Genomic DNA, 21,525 nt, shown 5'->3' with positions numbered 1-21,525 from the left:
CATACGTAGGTAAATATATTGTTTAAAGTAAAAACTATAATGTGTAATGTAGTAGGTATATATGAGATTACTTATCTTATACAACTAAATATTGATAGAACTTTTTGTATTAATAGGATGATAGGGGAATGGTCGAATCTTATAACACAAAGTCCGGAAGAAGAATTAAAATTATAGATAAAAACTCAAATAATATCATAAGAAAACAAAGATTGAATTTTGTAGAAGGTTAGTTTTTCATATTCGTAAAATATATTGAGTATTGATTATATTTTAACCAAACATAATTTCATATTAGATAAAAAATTATCCTGGAATAAAGCGGAATTCAAAAAAAGTAATATTATAATACATATTATATCGATCTACCTACAATAGTAATTATCAATATTTTTAACCTAACGTTCGTTTAGGAAGCGGATCAGAAAATAATCTTGAAATTCCCTTTTACGAGGATTTACCGAACTCGCGTATTCAAATCGAACAACCGACCAAAGCAACCAAAATGAAAATAGTTATGCCAATAGAATTATTGTCCATAGCGAAAGAGATTGAAAGACCAGTGTCTCCATCATTCGTGGTAACAATTGATTTTAGATTATAATAGAAGGTTTATACTTTATAGTACTTTTTGAATAATATCTAAAAATTAAAATACTTGAGTATTTTAATAGCCGACCATTACACGATCTAATGTTGTTAGTAGTATTATTCTTAGTTTCTAATAATTAATTTAATGTAGGTAATTTACAGTAATTAATAAATGGCTGTTATGGCAGAGCAACAAATATTTATAATAATATCATAATAGTACTCTATTTTTATAAAATTGTTAGCTTATTTCTGTGTGTAACGTTTTAGGTGAATTAATATATAAACATACTAATTTTGAATAAGCAATAAATACGATAGGTACGTATAATCTTTTGTTTATCCCGTGAAATTACTCATACAAACATACAGGACTGTTTCGTTCACTGTACAGCTCCACATCCGTGGACGATGACTTCTAAAGCTACCTATATATATCTTTATATATATATATAAATGGTTTTCTGTCTGCTTTTCCTATTTTCATTTCTAAATGGCTGAATTAATTGCTATGAAAAAAATTTGGTGCAGAGATAGATTAGATTATATTAAACATCGATAGACCTAAATATCTTTCAATCGATTATTTGATTTGTCCATACTGTTCTCGATAAAATGAATTAAATTACATAATGTTTAACTAAATTGAATATCGTTGTATGTATGAATATTACTTAGTATAATATATTAACCGTTATCTTTCAATATATATATATATATATATATATATATATATATGTATATAAAAGTACACTGCTATCAAAACCACATGATATTAATAAGAGTTAGGATTTAAAAAAAAATCTTGTGTAAACTATCAAATCTATTGCACATATCATTATAAATGGTATGTAATCTGTTTTAGGACATTCCAGACGATATGATGTCAATTACGAGTACATCAAGCAAGCGACCAAGAATGTCGATACCGAAGGTAAATAAGAATATACTTTGTTGTTAGGAATATAATATAATAGTAAATATTATAACTTGAGCTCATTTATTTTAGAATGTGATATACTTTGCTGACAAAAGAAAGAGCTATCCAGTGCTTCTTGTTGAAGAGATATTCCCCGATTTTAACTTTATTGCAACCCTACACGAAAATTCTCCACCAGTGTTCAAAGTGAAATGTGTGATAGATGGATATACTTTTTGTGCATACAGTAATATTTTTTAATTATACCATTACCACCAACAAATATTAGTTGGATGAATTTTAGTATTGATATTTAAAATTATTCATTAATCATCAGTTAACATTGCCTTTAATTTTTAATTTTGTAGACAGATCAAAAAGAGCAGCCAACAGGATGGTTGCCAAGTTTATACTCAATTATTTTTTTGATGAAGAAGATCATTTTTATTAAGAGCCATAGTACAATAATACATTTACAATTCAAATTTAATTAGGTAAAGTATCTACTCTGGTGTATGATATTTAATTCATGTAGCTGCTTTTATTTTATTGTTAATTACAATTAACAATAAAATAAAAGTAGTTACATCGATTAATGTCATACGCCGCAGTATAATATCTTACCTAATTAAATTTAATTGTACATGCTATACAGGGTTATTTGTGAGGCGTAAAACACTCACTATTAATAAAAATCTTTACTGTTTTCGAATTTTTTTTTCAAAATTTTCGATCTATGCTGTTCTAAAACTATATAAATTTCCAATAGTTTTTGCCCTTATATTTATTAGGTAAACCACTATCAACTTTTGATTTTTAAATGGCAACCTATATTAACAATATCATAAATTGATAAGGCTATTTTTTAAATGAATTTCACGTTTAAATTTTAATTTTTCGTAAATCCGTTGACGAGATATTATATTCTCCCAAAGTTTTATGGTTTTGGGGTGTTGTTTGTGTATAAATGTGGTATTATACCATGTCAGTACTGCGGCCGCAGTTGGGATTTTTGTACTCTAGCGATAAACATAATACACTTTTCAAATAAATGCAGTAAGTACGATAGTTCAGCCTGAGTTGTGCCCCAAAATAAGAAAACATATTTACACAGGACAAACACCACCTCAAAACCATCCAATTTTTTGAGACTATATCTCGTCAACGGATTAACGAAAAATGAAAATTTATACCTGAACATTTATTAAAAAAATTGCCTTATTAATTTATAATATTTTTAACATAGGTTGTTATTTAAAAATAAAAAGTTGATAGTTGATTTACCTGATAAATATAAGGGTGAAAAATATTAATAATTTATATAGGTTTAGAACAGCATGTTCATAAAATTTTGAAAAAAAAAAAATTGAAAAAAGTAAATAGTTTTTATAAATAATGAATGTTTTACGCCTCATGAATCACCCTGTATATGCAGTTTCATAGTCTATAATTTCATTAAAAAAAAGTACCCATTGTTATTCAAGTTTTACACTTTCTAAAATCGAGGATTGTAATGACCACCATGAACTGATGTTTGTGCCAATATATAATTATGCAAGAAAACTATTATTCAAAAAATGACTGTCTCGTTCGCGTATGGGAAATCGAACGGCCTGAAATTGTTTATTTATGGGAATGAGATCGGTATGAGATACGCGATGAAACAATCGAAGAAAATCATGTCTAAGGCGTCAAAAACTTCTCGTGAAAAAAAATTGTTTTTTTTGACCCGATAACGTGGAAAACGCCGCTAAATTTCCAAATTATCAGCCAGTTTAAATTACACAGAATGAGATGTTATGTTTAGGAAATCACCATATTATGCTATAAATGTTTTTTTGAAACGATGTGTGGACATTCGATGTACCTGTTTGTAAAATATAATATATTCAAAATAAATTGTGATTAATAAATACTATTACTTAATATTATTGCACTTTTTGTTCTAATGTTTTATTGAAATAATTGTATATGTACTTGTTTGATTCACAATAAGATAAAAAGAATTCGTTAAAGAATTTTTATCATACAATTAATTCTGAATTACAATCTTAACACAAGACAACCCATTTGTTATTGGTACCACAACCGTATTATGTACAATACTCGTTACCTGTTCCGTTCATGGTTTATCTTTAAACATTGCACAAAGCTTGTGCATAAAATATATTATGCAATATTCCTAACTACCGGCTTCTGGCTATTCTATAAACTTTGAACCAAGTATTTAACTCTATCCAACAATATATTATAATAATAATGAATAGTACATGACGTTAGTTCGTTAAACACGACTGCATAATATTATTTGTTAAAAGCTGCTGAAATTTTCAAACTGCATGATGATTTACGTTGTATTATCATAATGCACTTCTGATTTTTTACAGAACACCAATAATACTTAAATATTAAATGAATTCATTCATATATCATATTATTAAAAAAAAAACTATATACTTGTGCTAAATCGTAGGTTTTTACCTAATATAAAATACTAAATATGCAGTACTCTATTGAAACCGGTTCCATGCGGCAGGATGTTACGTGAGAGAACTAGTTTGGTCAATGCGCAGAGCGTTCTCTCGCTGGACAGAGTATACATGAATAAAACATACCAACAGGTGACGGTTATATAAGACATAATTCAAATGAGTAGTTTATAATTCTGCCGTTTCTGATTTATAGAACGATGTGCACTAAAGACATTAGGAAAAATGACTTTTTTTTATTCATAAGGATAGGTTAGAAACTATTTGTTTGAATTATATTAATGTATATATATTTTCGCTTTTCAAAAAATTAATCTAATTCATAATTTAAAGTTAAATACATGGAAAATAATTTTATTAAGCTGTAAAGTAAGTTTCGAGTACACTTTATTATTTAAAAGCCTACTTTAATAGATGACGCGTTATTGAATGTCAATTAAGTACTTCATTTATTATGATGTGTACAATATTTGTATTTAATAATAACTATGCATACAAATAATGATTCTAAACAGAGTCAAAGCCCCTATTTCAAAACAATATTTATACATAATATTACTATTATTTATTTACTAGATTCTGAGTGATCCAATGAATGTATTAATTTGCAATGGCATGTGTGTTTTTTTTTTTTTTTAAATCTTAGATTTGAAAACTTAATTAAAGATTGCTTATAAGTTTGTTTACCTTTATCAAAAAAAAAAAAAAAATGTCCACCGGAAAGTCAAATATTTTAATAAGTATTAATAATCTATAATACGTACCTATATCCAAAACAGATAAACCCACTCAGTATCGTTTTTCATATACAATGATATAATATCGTTTGATTCAAATTTAATTCCATCCATTACATTAACACACAGTACAGCAGAGCGATATCCACTTTCCCGCTTTTTTTTTTTTATTGAACATTTATGAAATGTTTTTTTTTTAGATTTAAGATGAAAATAAATAAGCAACCCTTTTGGTTACAGCATACAGATTATCGTAATATTATAATAGCAATAGGAGAAAGATAAATCATTGTATTTTATTCGCTAATTTCAGAAACAAATAGTTATAGTTCCCGGACTTAGGATCAATAATAAAAATTATATCATTGATTATAAAATATACTGTATAGTATTTATAATAAATGCTTATGCATTTAAACAAAAAAAAATTTTTGTCCGGGCAACGCTGATTGGATACAAAATATATTATTATAATAAATACATAACAACGAATGACCGATTATTTGATTCAATTAAAACGACAAATTGTTCATTTCAATACTTCCGTTTACTTTGAAAATAGCGTTTAAAAAAAATGTCAAGAAGAATTATCTGTGCAAGTCTTGCATTTGGAACTATTAGTGCAGTAGGATTTTTGTATAATTATATAACCAAGCAGAAGAAATTGTTAAAAGATGGTGATTTAACAAACTCACGCATTGAAATCGATCAACCGACCAAGCCAACCGACGTGGAAATAGTTATGCCATCAGAATCGAACATAGTGGAAGAGATTATAAGACCGGTGTCTCCATCTCCAACATTCGTGGTAACAATTGATTTTAGATTATAATAGAAAGTTTATACTCTATATTGTAGTTTTTGAATAGAATCTAAAAATTTAAATTCTTAATAACTATCTTAAGAGCTGGACATCACATGATTTAATCGTTAACTGTATAAAGCAGTTGGTATATGAGATTACTTATTTTGTAGAACTAAATATTGACAGTATCTTTTCTATTAATAGGACGATGGTGTCACCAATACTGATGCGGAATATATAAAAAGTAATATTATAATACATATTATATCGACCTACCTATAATATTAATTAACAATATTTTTAACATAACGTTCGTTTAGGAAGCGAATCGGAAAATACACCTGCAATTCCATTTCAACAGGATTTACTAAACTCAAGCATTCAAATAGATCAACCGACCAAGCCAACCGACGTGGAAATAGTTATGCCATCAGAATCGACCATAGTGGAAGAGATTACTAGACCAGTGTCTCCATCTCCAACATCCGTGGTAAAAATTGATTTTAGATTATAATAGAAAGTTTATACTCAATAGTAGGTACTTATTGAATAGTATCTAAAAATTTAAATTCTTAATAATTATCTTGGGGGACGAGGAAATTACATGATTTAATGTTGGTAGTTGTATTATTTTTATTTTCAAATAATTAATTTAAAGTAGATATTTGGTAATTTATAAATGGCTATAACAGCCATGACAGAGAAACAATGATTTATAATAATATAATAATAGTATATTATTTTTATAAAAATGTTAGATTATTTCTGTGTATAACATTTTAGACGAATTAATATATAAACATAATAATTTTGAATATGTCATAAATAAGTTTGGTACTTATAATGTTTTGTTTATCCTGTGAACTCATGCAAAGATACGGGACTGTTTCATTCACTGTACAACTCACCAGCCGTGGACGATAACTTCTAAAGCTATGTTTATAAACCTATCTTTATAAAAATGGATTTCTGTCTGCTTGTTCTATATGTATTTCTAAATGGCTGAATTAATTGCTATGAAATTTGGTACAGAGATATATTAGATTTATGGTCAGAATATACATAGATTAAATATAAATATCGATAGACCTAAATATCTTTCAATCGAATATTTGAATTGTCCATACTGTTCTCGATAAACGAATTAAATTACATTATGTTTAACTAAATTGAATATCGTTGTATATATTATACATATTACTTAGTATATTTTATCTTTCTATATATATGTATAAAAATATACTGCTATCAAAACCACATGAAATGATTAAGAGATAGGATTTTAAAAAAAAAACTTGTGTAAATTATCAAATTTATTGCACATATCATTATAAATGGTATGTAATCTGTTTTAGAACATTCCAGACGATATGAAATCAATTACGAATATACTGACCAAGAGACCAAGAAAGTCGAAATCGAAGGTAAATAAGAATAGACTTTGTATAAGATTAAGAATATGAATGTTAATTCGTAATATTAATTGCCTGTTTGTTGTTAGAAATATAATATAATAGTAAATATTATAACTTGAGCTCCTTTATTTTAGAAAATGAAGAACATTGATGAGAAAAGAAAGAATCATCCGGTGCGTCTTTTAAATGAGTTATCTCCTTGTTTAAATATTATTACAACTCTAGAGGACAAAGATCATCCTCCACAATACAAGGTTGAATGTGTGATAGATGGACATTCTTTTTGTGCATACGGTAATATTTTTGTATTGTATCATTACCACCAACAAATATTGGTTGGATGAATTTTAGTATTAATATTTAAAATTGTTCTATAATAATTAGTTAACATTGCCTTTAATTTTTAATTTTGTAGAACCATCAAAAAAAGCGGCGAAAAAGAAGGTTGCCATTTTAATACTTAATTATTATTTTGATGAAGAAGATGATTTGTAATGAAAATATTATAGACTATTAAGCTGTATATTTATACGTGTACAATTCAAATTTAATTAGGTAAAGTATCTACTCTGGTGTATGATATTGAATCCATGTAACTGCTTTTATTTTATTGTTAATTACAATTAATAATAAAATAAAAGTAGTTACATCAATTAATGTCATACACTGCAGTATAATATCTTACCTAATTAAATTTAATTGTACATGTTATTTATACAGTTTAATAGTCTATAATTTCATTAAAAAAAAAATACCCGTTGGTATTCCAGTTTTTCAGTGTATAATAATCCAGGTTGTAATATTATTAAATAATAAATGTTTGGTATCAAGTCGTGGTGTTATTATTTTAAAATATTTTTTTCCAGTATCGATTAAATAACTATTATATTTCATTGTATTGATGTTTCCAATTTGAGATGGAGCATCAACTGAAAACTTTAAAGATTATTGAGTATTATTAATTTCAATATATAAGTAATTTGTTCACCTTTTTGAAAAATAACACTTTCTAGTGTACCATATTTTTGGAGATAGGAATAATAAGTTCGTATTCAATGATGAAGTATCTTAATATTGATGAAAAAAAAAAATCTAATTGGAAATAATAACATGATACATAATATAATATATTATTAAGCTTAAATATAATGATGTTATCTAGCTGTAAATGCCCTTTTGGTTCAAAGTTAGTTTATCTGCAGTGAACGTAACCTTATAAATATATGCCTGATAAATATTAACTATATTATATTATTGTATATTAATACGTTTAATTTCACGTCTTCTCTACGTTTCACGAAATATATTTCATGGGACAAAACTATACATTATATTATATTTTTGGAAGTACCTACATTATATTTTATCACATAGTGTGCTGTGCTAATATAATATATATATGATACATTATACAATATTGTATTATATATACAGAGCCACAGAGAGAATTTCTTCGTCGAATATATATTATATATATATTTTATTTTATTTATCTATTGTAATGGCGAATGGGCTAATATTAAATTAGAAAAAATACAGCCAAACCGATGAAATCATACACTAATATAATATGTACATTTAATATTATGGAAGTTTGGTTTTGATCCTCTGTGGGAGATAACCACCGACATGAACATATCAACATAAAAATTATGCCAATATTTTGCTAGTAATTTGCGAGAATTTGCGATTAATTATTACACAATCTTTCTGAGAGTAGGCCAACTCCATGTAGCCCACCCACTTCACCCGATTAGGTCGAGATTGGTGTCAAAAGCTTGGTTGCAATTTGCCAGAATTTGCAATAAGTCATTATTCTTTATAAGAATTATAATGAATAATTAATTATAATAATAATTATTAAAAATTTCAAAATTCAACTTACAAATACTTAAAAATTGAGCTTTTAAACTTACAATTTACCCAGTGTTATTTGGACATATTAGGGCGGCCAACTTCACACACGTCGATTTTTGATTAACTGTAAATTAATAAAACAAATTTTGATGAAAACACTTAGTTGTTAGTACAATATAATAATACATAATGTAATGTAATTGTCGACTATATTGGATTTTTAAAAATGTTAGTATTTGTAAGTTGAATTTTGAAATTTGTAATAATAATTATTATAATTAATTATTAATTATTCTTTATAATTCTTATAAAGAACAATGACTTATTGCAAATTCTCGCAAATTACAACCAAGCTTTTGACACCAATCTCGACCTAATTGGGTGAAGTGGGTGGGCCAACATCAGAACTTTGAAAGCTCATATCTGAGCTTTGAAGGACTCGCAAATTCGGGGACCAAGCTCGCAAATTCTCGCGAATCAAAACCAAACTTTTGACACCAATCTCGACCTAATCGGATGAAGTGGGTGGGCTATATGAAGTTGGCCACTCTCAGGTAGACTGTGTAAAAATTACTCGCAAATTCTCGCAAATTACTCGCAAAATATTGGCATAATTTTCATGTTGATAATATGCTAAATGTCGGTGGGCCAAGTTCATAAACGTTAATATCTGAGCGTACGGCAGTACGTTGGCCAAGTTCCAGCAATAGATACTAGTGTTTACTTACACGAAAGACCAGTAACCATATTATCTCTCTTTTCCTATTAAGATGGATATTTTAAATTTAATAAATATTATTGCTATAATAATGTATTATAATAAAAATGTAATGCCTGTCGTTTATATATTATTATAACGATATTTTCCTCGATATTGCACTGTTGTTAATAACAATCTACAGATCATATTAATATTATTACAGACACCGTACGTCTTATATATTAAAAGAAATTCTTAATCATCTTGGTTAAATTTTTCTCATTTCAAATGTCAATAATACGTCATATAATATATTATCTAGGTAGGTATATTGATGTAATATAATATGAAGACCAATCGTTGGATCGTTTCATATATTTCCATTGTCTAATTTCAGACAATTTTCTTATCTATAATATTATATGATCATATTATAGTGTATAATACACGTCTCACGCGTATATTTATAATAATAATAATACGTAAATTATATAACTACTATACAGGTACGCGTTGTACTACGGTGGCATTATCACCAGAAATACCTAAATGGTTTTCTCGGATGGCTTTCCAATAACCTCAGACAATAAACCGAACTTTTCCATTCATCCCATCTCGTGTACTTAACCATTCTAGAGCTGTGGTCCATTTTCGAATAACGTGACCGGGCGTTTTTCGTATTTATTTATTTACTATATTATTTTATTTCATTATAACTTTCTTTTTCCAATCATGGATATCGTACCCATCGCTTATCCTTGAGGTGTCAATTTTCTCAACCCAACGTCATTATAACATCAACCAGTAATAGTTGAAATAGGTATTATAAACAATACAAAAACTGATAGTTTATCGACGTTTTAAGTCGTCTACATTAAAACCATTCGGCGTGAACCGTACCAATATCATTCTGTTATTAGAGGCATCTTAATTAATTACGAACGCTCTACTGACGGTGCTCTAATATTATTAAATTGTGCTAATTTATATCATATGAGTGAATACTTAATAAAACATGAATACTTTTATCTGGCCCTAAATGATTATATCATTATATTACCATCACTGGTTCATTAGTTCCCGGACTTAGAAATAATAATAATAATTTTATTGTATACTTATACCATTGTCCATTGATTATAAAATAAAATATAAAATATACTGTATAGTATTTAAACAAAAACAAATTTTTGTCCTGGCAACGATGATTGGAGACAAATATTATTATAATAAATACATAACTACGAATGAGCTATTATTTCATTCAATAGAAATCTTACATATTGTTCATTTCAATATTGACTATGAATAAAAGCTTTCTAAAAATGTCAAAAAGGATTTTCTTTGCAGGTCTTACATTTGGCGCTATAAGTGCTGTTGGAATATTATACCATTACATTACCAAGCGGAAGCAATTGTCAAACGATAATCACGTTCAAATTGTACAGGTAATAAAAATATTTATTTATTTGTGTCATATTTATTTTGAATTGTACAGTCTGTATAAATGGACATTTAGAGGGTTTGGTTGGCTAGATTATAGGTAAAAACTATGTGTAAAGCAGTTGGTATATGAGATTACTTATTTTGTAGAACTAAATATTTACAGTATATTTTCTATTAATAGGACGATTGTGTACCCAGCAATAATGTGGAATCCATAAAAAGTAATATTATAATACATATTATATCGACCTACCTACAATATTAATTAACAATATTTTTAACATTACTTTCGTCTAGGTAGCGAATCGAGGAAAATACTTGAAATTCCCTTCTACGAGGATTTACCAAACTCAAGCATTCAAATCAATCAACCGACCAAACCAACCAACATGGAAATAGTTATGCCATCAGAAGAAATTGTACATGTTATTTATGTAGTTTAATAAAAAATTAATAAAAAAATCTTATTGGAAATAAAAACGTGAATTTTTAAGCAAAACCTTTCGACCAAATCGATTTTTTTATATGGTTGTAATTCAAAAACTAATCACTATAGATACTTGAAATTTTCACCAAATGTTTATGTTAGTGTAATATTATATACAGTTTAATTTTCAAAATATTTTGAGATATTTATAGACAACTGAAATTTTCGATTTTTCTGTAAAAAAATTTTTGAAGTGTCAATAAAATTTTTTTGGCCCTATCAAAATACTTGAAAATTTAATACAAATGTTCCTCATAAGTTATTATTATAGTGATTAAAAATTATAAATATATAGGCACAATTTTTTTTTTATTAGCATTTGAAGTTCAAATATTGACAAAAATTCCTCAAAACCATGAATATTTGCAAATTATTTTGTAGTTCAAAATTCATAAAATTGTTTGTATTTATTTCTAAGGTTAAAAAATTCAACACTAAGTTTTCCATAAGTTTTCCTTCATGTAGCTTTAGAGAAAACTCGAAGCATCATTATAGGAAAAATGTTATGAGCGTTTGAGTTTTAAATTTTTATGAAGTCGCGTAACGATAACGATTTATCCTCAAACCAGGTATATGTATATCTATGATAATATAAGGTAAAATTATGAATTATGATAACTACATGCAATGTTTTTGGAGAAATTGATTAACCATGCCTTAAGCAAAATGCGTCCTAATTGAAAAATAAAATATTTTTTTCAAAATAGAATATATGACAATATTTAAATATAATATAACCTAGACTGACAAATCATCTCCATTCGGAATCGTTTTTCGTATACAATGATACCTATCATTGCATTCAAATTTAATTCCATCTATTACAGTAACCAACTATTGTAACCTACTATACAGCAGAGCGACATCCATTTTCCCGCCATTTTTATAGTAATGTTTCAACTGTTATACTAATTGTTGCCAATGGTTTTATTATTATTAACATATATTATTCACAGTTTTATCATATATTATTTTATTTAAAAAAAAAAAAACACATATGTATGTAAATCTTAATGGCCAAGTTGACTATGTCTTTTTAGATCAACGAAAAAAAATATAATATTATTAATGTAATTAACATTAACAAAGAAATTATCGGCGTATAGTAGAAAGAATAGTGTATATTGGTTTTGCCACGTAAAATATAGTTTAAAGATAGTCTAAATATTTTTAAAATGTACAGAATGTAATAAGAAGAAACGGGAAGGCGATAAGTTTCAAGTCTTTTATGTTTTTTGAATGATTCCTAATAAAACTAATAGCGTTAAAGGAAAAATCGTTATTTTTTATTCAAAAATGTATCTGATTTTTTCAAAATTCAAACATAAAATGTTTTTTATAAAACAATAATGAATATTATTTTCAATATTATAAAATATATAAAATTATATATATTACTTAAATATATCTTTATGAATTACCTAGCCTTAATAGCGTGATACATTTTCAAAATTTTTGAATGAGAAAATATATTTTACAAAATAAATACCAACTATTTCAAATGACTATTAATTAATTGTTTATCAGGGACTAACGAAAAAGTGTATGCACAAAAAATTATTTTACTGATTCAAAAGGTTATGATGAAAAATCAAGACTAAAATACAATTATGTAATTCTATACATTCATTCTAAATGTCTTTTATGTTCTAAACATAAAAGACAATTAGAATACATAAATAACAACAAATAATTAACATAAATATTATAACGCTAAAAAATTAATTAATGATTGGCTACTTGTATCTTTAAATGTAACTTAGGTTAACCTTATTGTATTATATTTTATTTATTTCTTTTTGTATTGTATAATTACGCAATAATAGTGTTTTAGTTTTTAAGCATAATATGTATCAATTTATAACTCTCTATCTTCGCCACAAGCCTAGCTTACAGAAGATAGATAATTCAAATGTACAATTAATGTAAAACTGTATATTATTTGAATTAATAAAAAACAAATAATTATATGCAACAAAACACACTTTCAATTGGAAATAGTGAAATTTTTAATTTTTAAAAGTTTTTTTCATTGCCAACATAAAAACATTTTAATAGAAGATTCCCCACAATTTTTACCTGTCACAAACAACGAAAAATTTAATGGAAATTTACACTATGCAATGATCAATCATTGAATTCAAATATTATTTATACTCGACAAATACTGTACAGCAAAGCGTACCTACTTGTCCAGCCTTTTTTTGAATACATCTGTACATATTATATACAACCATAAATTATATTTTAAAGAGAAACTGTATAAACAAATTTTATGACACAAAAATTACTCAAAAGTTGTGTACCTATATTATCCAACAAATTATGGAAAATCCCAAATTTTAATAAAAAAAAAATTCTCGTGTAATTGAATTTTCCAAAATATTATATAAATTTGTTTATTATAAATATAGATGCATAATAATAATTTTAATACATTTTATTAGGTTGTTATGTATAACCTTAAATAAAGCCGAAATTTATCTGATTTATCTTAAACTGATTTTTAATAATTTTTGTTTTACACAAAAAAATTAATTATTATTGTAAACCAACTTAGATCATTTAGAAATGTATAAGCAGTTATAAATATTTCGTTAATATTTGGGTATCTAGTTTATCTGATTTTCTTTTGACCTCCATTTTTATCTGTTAGTTTCTTATCAATAATGTTTGCTTTAGAGTTTGAGCTTTAGAGATTGCTTCTTTTCATTATTTTTATTTTTTTTTTGTGAACCTTTATTTTCCTTTTCTTGCTTCTTCAGTATTTTCAATGCATTAGCTTTCTTTTCCTTGTCTGGAAAATTTTTCTTTTCCCATTTTGTATAAATTTTATTGAGTTTTTCATATCTTGTGGTAATTTGTCCCTCTAAAAACATAATATTTAGTATCGGTTAATTTAAAATATTTTACATTTAAAAACAATCACACATTTATGCAAGCCAATAATAATGTTTTCATAAATTATGATTCGATAAAATATTATGGTATACAATAATTGTTACGATCCTAACCAGTGGTCAATATTGATACTAGGGACTGTAAAACACGAAGCTCTGCTTTCACCGTATGTAGTGACATATCCAATACGTAACCATCATGTTTTCGCAGTCACAGATCTAAAATTATAGAATTGGCGGAAGCTAATTTTATAAGTTTTCATATTAAAAGTGATTTTTATGTAATAATATAACATTATGATAAATTAATATGGGAAACTAAAAAACCTCGACTCTGGTGTTTTAAATTCAAAAACATAATCTAAGTTATGTAAGTAAATAAGAAGAAAAATAATTTACGTTGGTTTTTTTTATTATCAAACCTTATCTTAGGGTATTAAGTTAAAAAACAATTATATTGTGATATCATATCTCCATTTTAAATCAATTAATCTATGAAGATTTGAAAGGATACTTATGTTAGATAGATTCGAAATATAATAATAAATCCAGTACAATATAAATCATGGTGTTGGGTAGTTTTCAAAAATAGTATATTAAGTATTCATAATAATATAAAAGTAAATATTTGTTAGTTTGTAATAATTAGATAAAATTGGAACAATATATTTTATAAACAATTAACGGTTTGTTTGAGCTAACAATATTACCATTTATAATTTATACTCACATTTTGAACGTTATAATATTATATTTACACTGAGTAAGAGTAACATACACCGGTTGTATTCACTATATATTTTTAAAGTATATTTTCATATTAACTATATTATATTATTTATAAATTATTTAATAAGTCCAAACCAACCTAACCATTGACGTTATTTGCGGACATGAAACAATCAAAACTCCACTATTGTTGCATTATTGTCATCATATTTAAGAAATCAGCAGCTATTTTATACCAACACGACAAATAAACGTTAAAATAATTTTAAAAAGTTATATCATTATCGTTAAGGTTTGTATATCCAAGCCGTTTATCATTTTCAAACCGAACTATATCAACCAAACAGTATCAAATTGATTTGATATTGATAGCATGGTCTTACATATAAATAAATGTAAATTGATAGATTATGTATATTTATATCATACTACTAATTTACCGTTTAATAATTTAAAAATAAACCTGATAAAAATTAATTCAGATAAAATTGGCTTGTAAAAAAAAAATGTTTTGAAACTTAATTGTTTAAACCGTAGATAATTTTTACAGTCATATTGAAAATTTAGTGTTTTCGTTAACAAATTATAAATAATAAATATTCAAATTAATATTTTTAATGTTCATAATAAATAACACTATAAATACTGATAGTAAATTGTAGGGCTTGAAACCGATATTCGATACCGGTTTCGAATACCGGTTAAAACCGTTAAAAACCGAAATAAAAAAAAAATAAAAACCGGTACCCGAAACCGAAATCGAAATCGGGAAAAAATAATAATAATATATTATTATGTAAACAGGTCTTTTTTTTTTTTGTAAGGAGAACCCGCGGCAACATAGGCCATTGGGTGTGGGGTGGTACGGTAGGGATTATTTTTGTATGTTTGTTTGTAGGTTTTTAATTGGGTAGGGTTGTAACACGTGTTTGTGTATGTGTGGCAAGGATATGTTGCTAAAAATCCCGGGTGGTCACCCATCCGGGAGCTAGCAACTGCGGCCGGTACGTACGCTCAGTGCGTTTCCGCAGATTGAGCGTACGACCACGCCTCACCAAGCCACATGTAGACAGGTCTATAGCACTGCTGCAGTAGTCTTCGTCTGCGGGCACTCGTATGTTTGCATGGGTAATTTTACAGGGTATACAAAATATTAGACATACCAATAATAGTACCTATACATTATTATAATTATGCACAATATAATTATTATATTTATATATTATATATTATGTTGGTAAATATTTAATAGATTTATTCGTTTAATCGTATTCTATGTATAATAGTATAGGCAGAAATATGCTATAATAAAAATTGTATAACATAATACTATTATTTTTCTACTGCCATAGACGATCAGAAATAAATATGCAGCGTATGCCTACATTAAATAAACACAATAGCCAACAATAAATTATAAAATACAGAGTATATTATAGTATAGTTATAAATAATTATAATACATTAAAAGGTTATAATATAATTGTCAGTGTTTCCCTAAAAGCCGTCGACTGAAAAATGTTTTCCCTACCAACCCACATATTTTGGTTACCGTTTTCTTTAAGTCTATGTGATCACTGTCACTGTGTAGGTACCTTAGATACCTAACCAACGTATTTCATTAAAGTTTAGTTGTTAGTAATAGTTTAGTTTATTTCTACGTTTTATATTACGGACTTGTCAATAAATAAACAACCAATCACGGGCGAAGTCGTGACGGGTCGGCTATACTATTATATAAAATTGTAAGGGTTTTTCTACGACCGCGTTAACCGAGAAAACTATTGAACAGATTAGGCTGAAATTTTTTTCTGTTATACCCGACATTCTGCTGAAGGTTTTAGTTCCACTTTTGTCAATAAAAAAAAAGTATCAAGTTCATAAAAAATTAAAAACAATTGTGCCTATATTATCTATATCTATATATATTTATAAATGGAGACAAAAATGTATAACAATTCATCAATTAAGAACAGCTGGGCCGATTTGGTTCAAATTTTTTTTAACTGTTCGTAATTGCGAGGAGAAGGTTCTCATGAAAGAGGTTAACATTTTTAAAAAGTCAACCGAATAAGTAGAAAAATTTCAAAATCTATTTATTGATGTCTGGGATTTGAACTCGATACCGTTGTCTTTAATTACTACATGGTAGACGTAGACATTTTTATGACAATACATCAGCTCAATGTATTGGCTACTACAGTATAATCTATGGTTTTTATAGTTTTGTGTTCATTATTGTTCATTATGGGTTTGGAATTTGTTAAGTGAATAATACGACTTCATTTTCCATTTTCTGTTGTTGGCGTTACCAGAAAAACTGCGTGACTACAATTTTATTTTATTTTATTAATTAGCAATCACATAATTCAAACCTGCATTTCTTATAACATGCACGAGCATTTTTATTTTTAATTTATTATTTATTGAGTATTTTCTATAATTAATCAAAAACGACTTTGTTATTTTTTGAAGAGAATATTTTGCTTGACTGATGCCTCCTATTAGAAGATCAAACATTGGACGATGTACACGTAATGCAATAATTTGTGAGAATGTCCGTTGTAATCAAACGCAAGAGGAACTTGCAGAAGCAAATGTTTTGAGACGGGCTCATATAACACAGGTTTGCACCTTACAAACACCACCCCAAATTTGACAACATGGTAATAGCAGAAGAAGAAGTACAAAATAAATGTAGCCTTGAATCGCGCTGCTTTCGAATACGATTCCACAGTCGCATACAAAGATCTTTGCTGTGTTGATATCGGTTCATTGTCTATCGAATGCCAGCATTGCAATGCATTGAAGTTTCGATCGGAAACCCCCGGCTTATGCTGCTCTGGTGGCAAGGTGAAATTGCCCGTTTTGGCTCAACCACCAGAACCATTTCGTAAAATATACTAGATAAATAATGAAATCACATAGTTTCCTAACTCCCATTAAATTTTCAAATGAGAACGATGACAAATAAAAATATTGTTTCCAGTATAGTATTTTGATAAATGAGTATACTACAAAATTAATTAATTATGTGAACATATTTTTTACTGTTTAATTATTTGGTTATATTTATCCTTTCTTAACATATTAGATATTCAACTAGATACTCAAGTTAATTTCAAAAAAGTTAAAAAATTAAGCCTGACAATATGCATTCCAGGAGAAAACTAATCCCAATAATATTGTAAACTAAAAATATGTTAAATAAACATTGTACATACTAATGTATTTCTTTAATTCTAACAACTATTATACAATTAAGTTAAATTAGCTAACAATATTAAATCATTCATAAATATGTGGTAAATTGTACGTTTCTTTAAAAACTAAAAATAAAATCGTAGATTTTTCACCTCAATTATTATACATGGTATTTTAAAATATTATACTTAAATAACTACTTTGTTATAATATTAGTTAGGTATGTCTTAATCCTAATATTTAGGTATCATAAAAATATTTTTATTTTAAACTATATTGCATTTAGTGTTTTGCAATTGAATAGTTCCTTCTGTTTGATTGGTGTTGTTAAATATTTAGGTATTACCACCTACTAAATCTAAGTTAAAATGTAATTAGTCCCACTTTTAAATTTTACTGTATTTTTTTTAGTTGGGGTTAAGCTGAGTTTGTTTCAATTTTTTGAATACATGTTATGATCTTCTTAACTTATATTTCGGATTTTTGCATTATGAATATTTTGATTCGACTGTATGATTTAAATTGAAATATATTTATCATAGTCCTGAGCTTTTAAATTATGGTAAAATTTTAAAGGGCATTTGTCTAGCAGGTGCTCTATCAAATTTTACGAATATTTGACCACAGTTACCCGATTTTAATTTTTCTGTTATAAACGTTGAATTCCATGTTATAAAGTTTATAATATACTATAGAGTATTTTAAAATAATATATTTTAACTCGTAAGATATATAATAGCATATTATATATTTACCTGCATATTTTTGTAATATCGAAAACACATTTTTCAAATACTTTTCGAATGATTTATGTTTCAAGATATGGTCGATTATAATGTTACTAATTTCGGCCAATTGTTCCTTGACCGGTTGTGTCATTGAACCAAATTTTTCTTCTAACTTATCTTGTTTTGATCTTAACGTTTCCTTGTGTTCTGCAGCACGAATTGACAAATTCGCTTCCCGATTTCTCGTTCCTTTTCCAGCTTCTACTAACACATTCTATACGAAAAAAAATTATGGGTAATCAAAAATAAGAAGACACCACGGATTAATTAATGCGTCTATATAATCGGGCATAAAAACTAGCTGAATTCATGTGATCTTTGAAAGTTATTTTTGGTGGAAATCATATTTTTCAAATAAACAATTTTCAATATCCGTAAAATATAAATGATACTACACAGAAAGGAAGAAATCCAAAATCGATGTGTTCAGCTATAAACTATATGTGTCGGGAATCCGTCACATTAATGAATATTATATAGTGAACAAGATTTACAGATTACGAATAGGTACACATTCGTATGGGTATGATAGATGACAATTTTATACAGGTAGCTTAGTTACCGTAATAATGGGAGTAACCGAATTGGTTCCCGTTTAAAAAAGGTATTATATTAAGTTGAGCCGAATTGGTTCCCGTTCAAAAAAGGTATTTTATTAAGTTGAACCGAATTGGTTCCCGTTTGTGTACATGTATTTTTTAATTTTTAATAATTGTTACAAAATATAAATTACACAGTGTGAAATATAAATGTACCTACACGGCTACACTCTATAATCTATAGTATAATATACAATAAGATGGCAATATATTTATATATTGGAAGTTTATCAAATTATCGGTGATACCTACCCCGATCAATTAAGATAACGATTGAGATTATATTATGTACTTTTATCGCTGTATAGTTTATAGTATAGTGTATAGTATTATAGTATATCGTCTATATCATATGTACGAATGACAATAATGTTAGTGTACACTGCACAGTGAGGACTGAGGTGCAGTCTCGAACAACACATCGTATAAATTTGTTATTTATATTTTTTAATTTTAATTTTTCATAATTATGGAGTTTATGTTTAGTGAAAAGGGATCTAAGTTGTTGATTATTGACAATTACAAGTTTGGATTCCAAAAGAACCTATCAGATGATAACATATAGAGGTGGATATGTACAAAACGAAAATTTAAAGCATACGTTAAATTAAACGAAGATTTTTTTTGTAAAGAAATATTAACACATAACTATGAAAGTGAAGGCGATGGTAAACTTGTGCAACCAAAATTGAAAAATTCACTAAAAAGAAAATGTGACAAACTTATTACAGAGCGATCATCTAAATCTAAAATAATACGCAAGGAGATAGCTTCGAACAATCATAGTGAGTCACTACTTCAAAATGATATTAACAGAGTCCTTAAAAATTTGAATGCCACCAAATTAAGAACAATTCCCAAGTTACCTTCTAATATTGAAGAATATTTTTAACCAAGCCTACTTTTAAGTTGAAAGTCTTAAGCCTGTACAATTGAGAAGGAAAATGTGCGTAATTAAACGGGAACCAATTCGGCTTACCTTAATAAAATACCTTTTTCAAACGGGAACCAATTCGGTACCAGCCGTAATAATATCTAAAAAAGAATAAATTATGGCCAAGTATCGTTAATCCGAGTTTTGTTATTTTTCTTTGATTTTTTTTTACAGCTTATGAACGCTGATGTCCAAATATCCATTTTTGTGGTTTCCGGTTAGTATGGTCGATAAATTAATGGACAGCACACAAAGAATCCGAAAAGAATTCAAATTTCTGCCAGAAACGTAAAAAATATACATATACATTCTAGACATTAAATTAAAATTCAAACTGTATACCACACCCGTGGTAGGTATCCAAACTCAACAAATATTGCATCATAGTGACATGGTTTATTATATTCATATATGGAAACTCACGTCGACCGCCAAAATCGCAATGGATAACGTTAAAATCATTCGGATGTGTACCATTATAAAGGTGTGTTGTTTTCCCGTGACACTATAGTCGATTGCAATTGTGTTTATTGAAATATCCAAGTTATGTTGCACTGGTAGCTTTTAAAATTTTTTTTTTTTTAGAAAAAAAAACATTTTTACAACATCTACTACTCGATTTGAATATATAAACGAAATAATTGTTCGCATATGGTTTTTAGTACGTTCATCGAGTATTTTCAGGTTTCCGTTTTGTTACATTAAGTGTACGCTGTATTACGTGAACAATAACTATATTGAAGAAAAATATTTGCATAGTGATAAATAATAATGGATAATGAAAATTGTGCTTCGATACAAAATATTTTTTTTTTTAACAAAACAAATTACAAACAGAATTCTTTTTGAAGGTAGAATTGACACACCCTCCACATAACATACGCATAGCTGATAAACCTATACTTCGGCAGATTACGTCCAAGGT

At 27.1% G+C, this 21,525-nt stretch overlaps 1 protein-coding gene and 1 long non-coding RNA gene across 2 annotated transcripts; one reads left to right on the top strand and one right to left on the bottom strand.

Annotated features, from left to right (window-relative positions):
* Nucleotides 1–6,901: 6,901 nt before the first annotated feature.
* Nucleotides 6,902–7,463, top strand: LOC149056293 (uncharacterized). Its single transcript, XR_016191798.1, has 3 exons — nt 6,902–6,965; nt 7,091–7,250; nt 7,372–7,463. It is a non-coding gene; the product is annotated as an uncharacterized LOC149056293 (long non-coding RNA).
* Nucleotides 7,464–13,814: 6,351 nt separating this feature from the next.
* LOC107171019 (uncharacterized) lies at nt 13,815–21,183 on the bottom strand. The gene is made up of 3 exons (XM_015521250.2): nt 21,024–21,183; nt 19,035–19,281; nt 13,815–14,315 (listed from the first exon to the last, which is right to left on the bottom strand). The coding sequence occupies exons 1-3, from the start codon at nt 21,075–21,077 to the stop codon at nt 14,125–14,127; spliced, it is 492 nt and encodes a 163-aa protein (XP_015376736.2). The 5' UTR covers nt 21,078–21,183; the 3' UTR covers nt 13,815–14,124.
* Nucleotides 21,184–21,525: the final 342 nt, after the last annotated feature.

This window comes from Diuraphis noxia, unplaced genomic scaffold, assembly GCF_037042655.1.
Source record: "Diuraphis noxia isolate RWA-SAM2 unplaced genomic scaffold, SU_Dnox_SAM2 contig0004, whole genome shotgun sequence".
NCBI lineage: Eukaryota > Metazoa > Arthropoda > Insecta > Hemiptera > Aphididae > Diuraphis > Diuraphis noxia.
The sequence above is the reverse complement of the archived record's forward strand: the minus strand, read 5'-3'. Positions and strand labels throughout refer to the sequence as shown.

Bases quoted from the DNA above. Each gene is read 5' to 3' on its own strand.
- LOC107171019 (XM_015521250.2), bottom strand. From the start codon at position 21,077: ATGGTACACATCCGAATGATTTTAACGTTATCCATTGCGATTTTGGCG. The intron at 19,282-21,023 runs GTGAGTTTCCAT...TTTTTCGTATAG, and splicing joins TTGCGATTTTGGCGGTCGAC to AATGTGTTAGTAGAAGCTGG. The intron at 14,316-19,034 runs GTAAATATATAA...TTATGTTTTTAG, and splicing joins GATATTACAAAAATATGCAG to AGGGACAAATTACCACAAGA.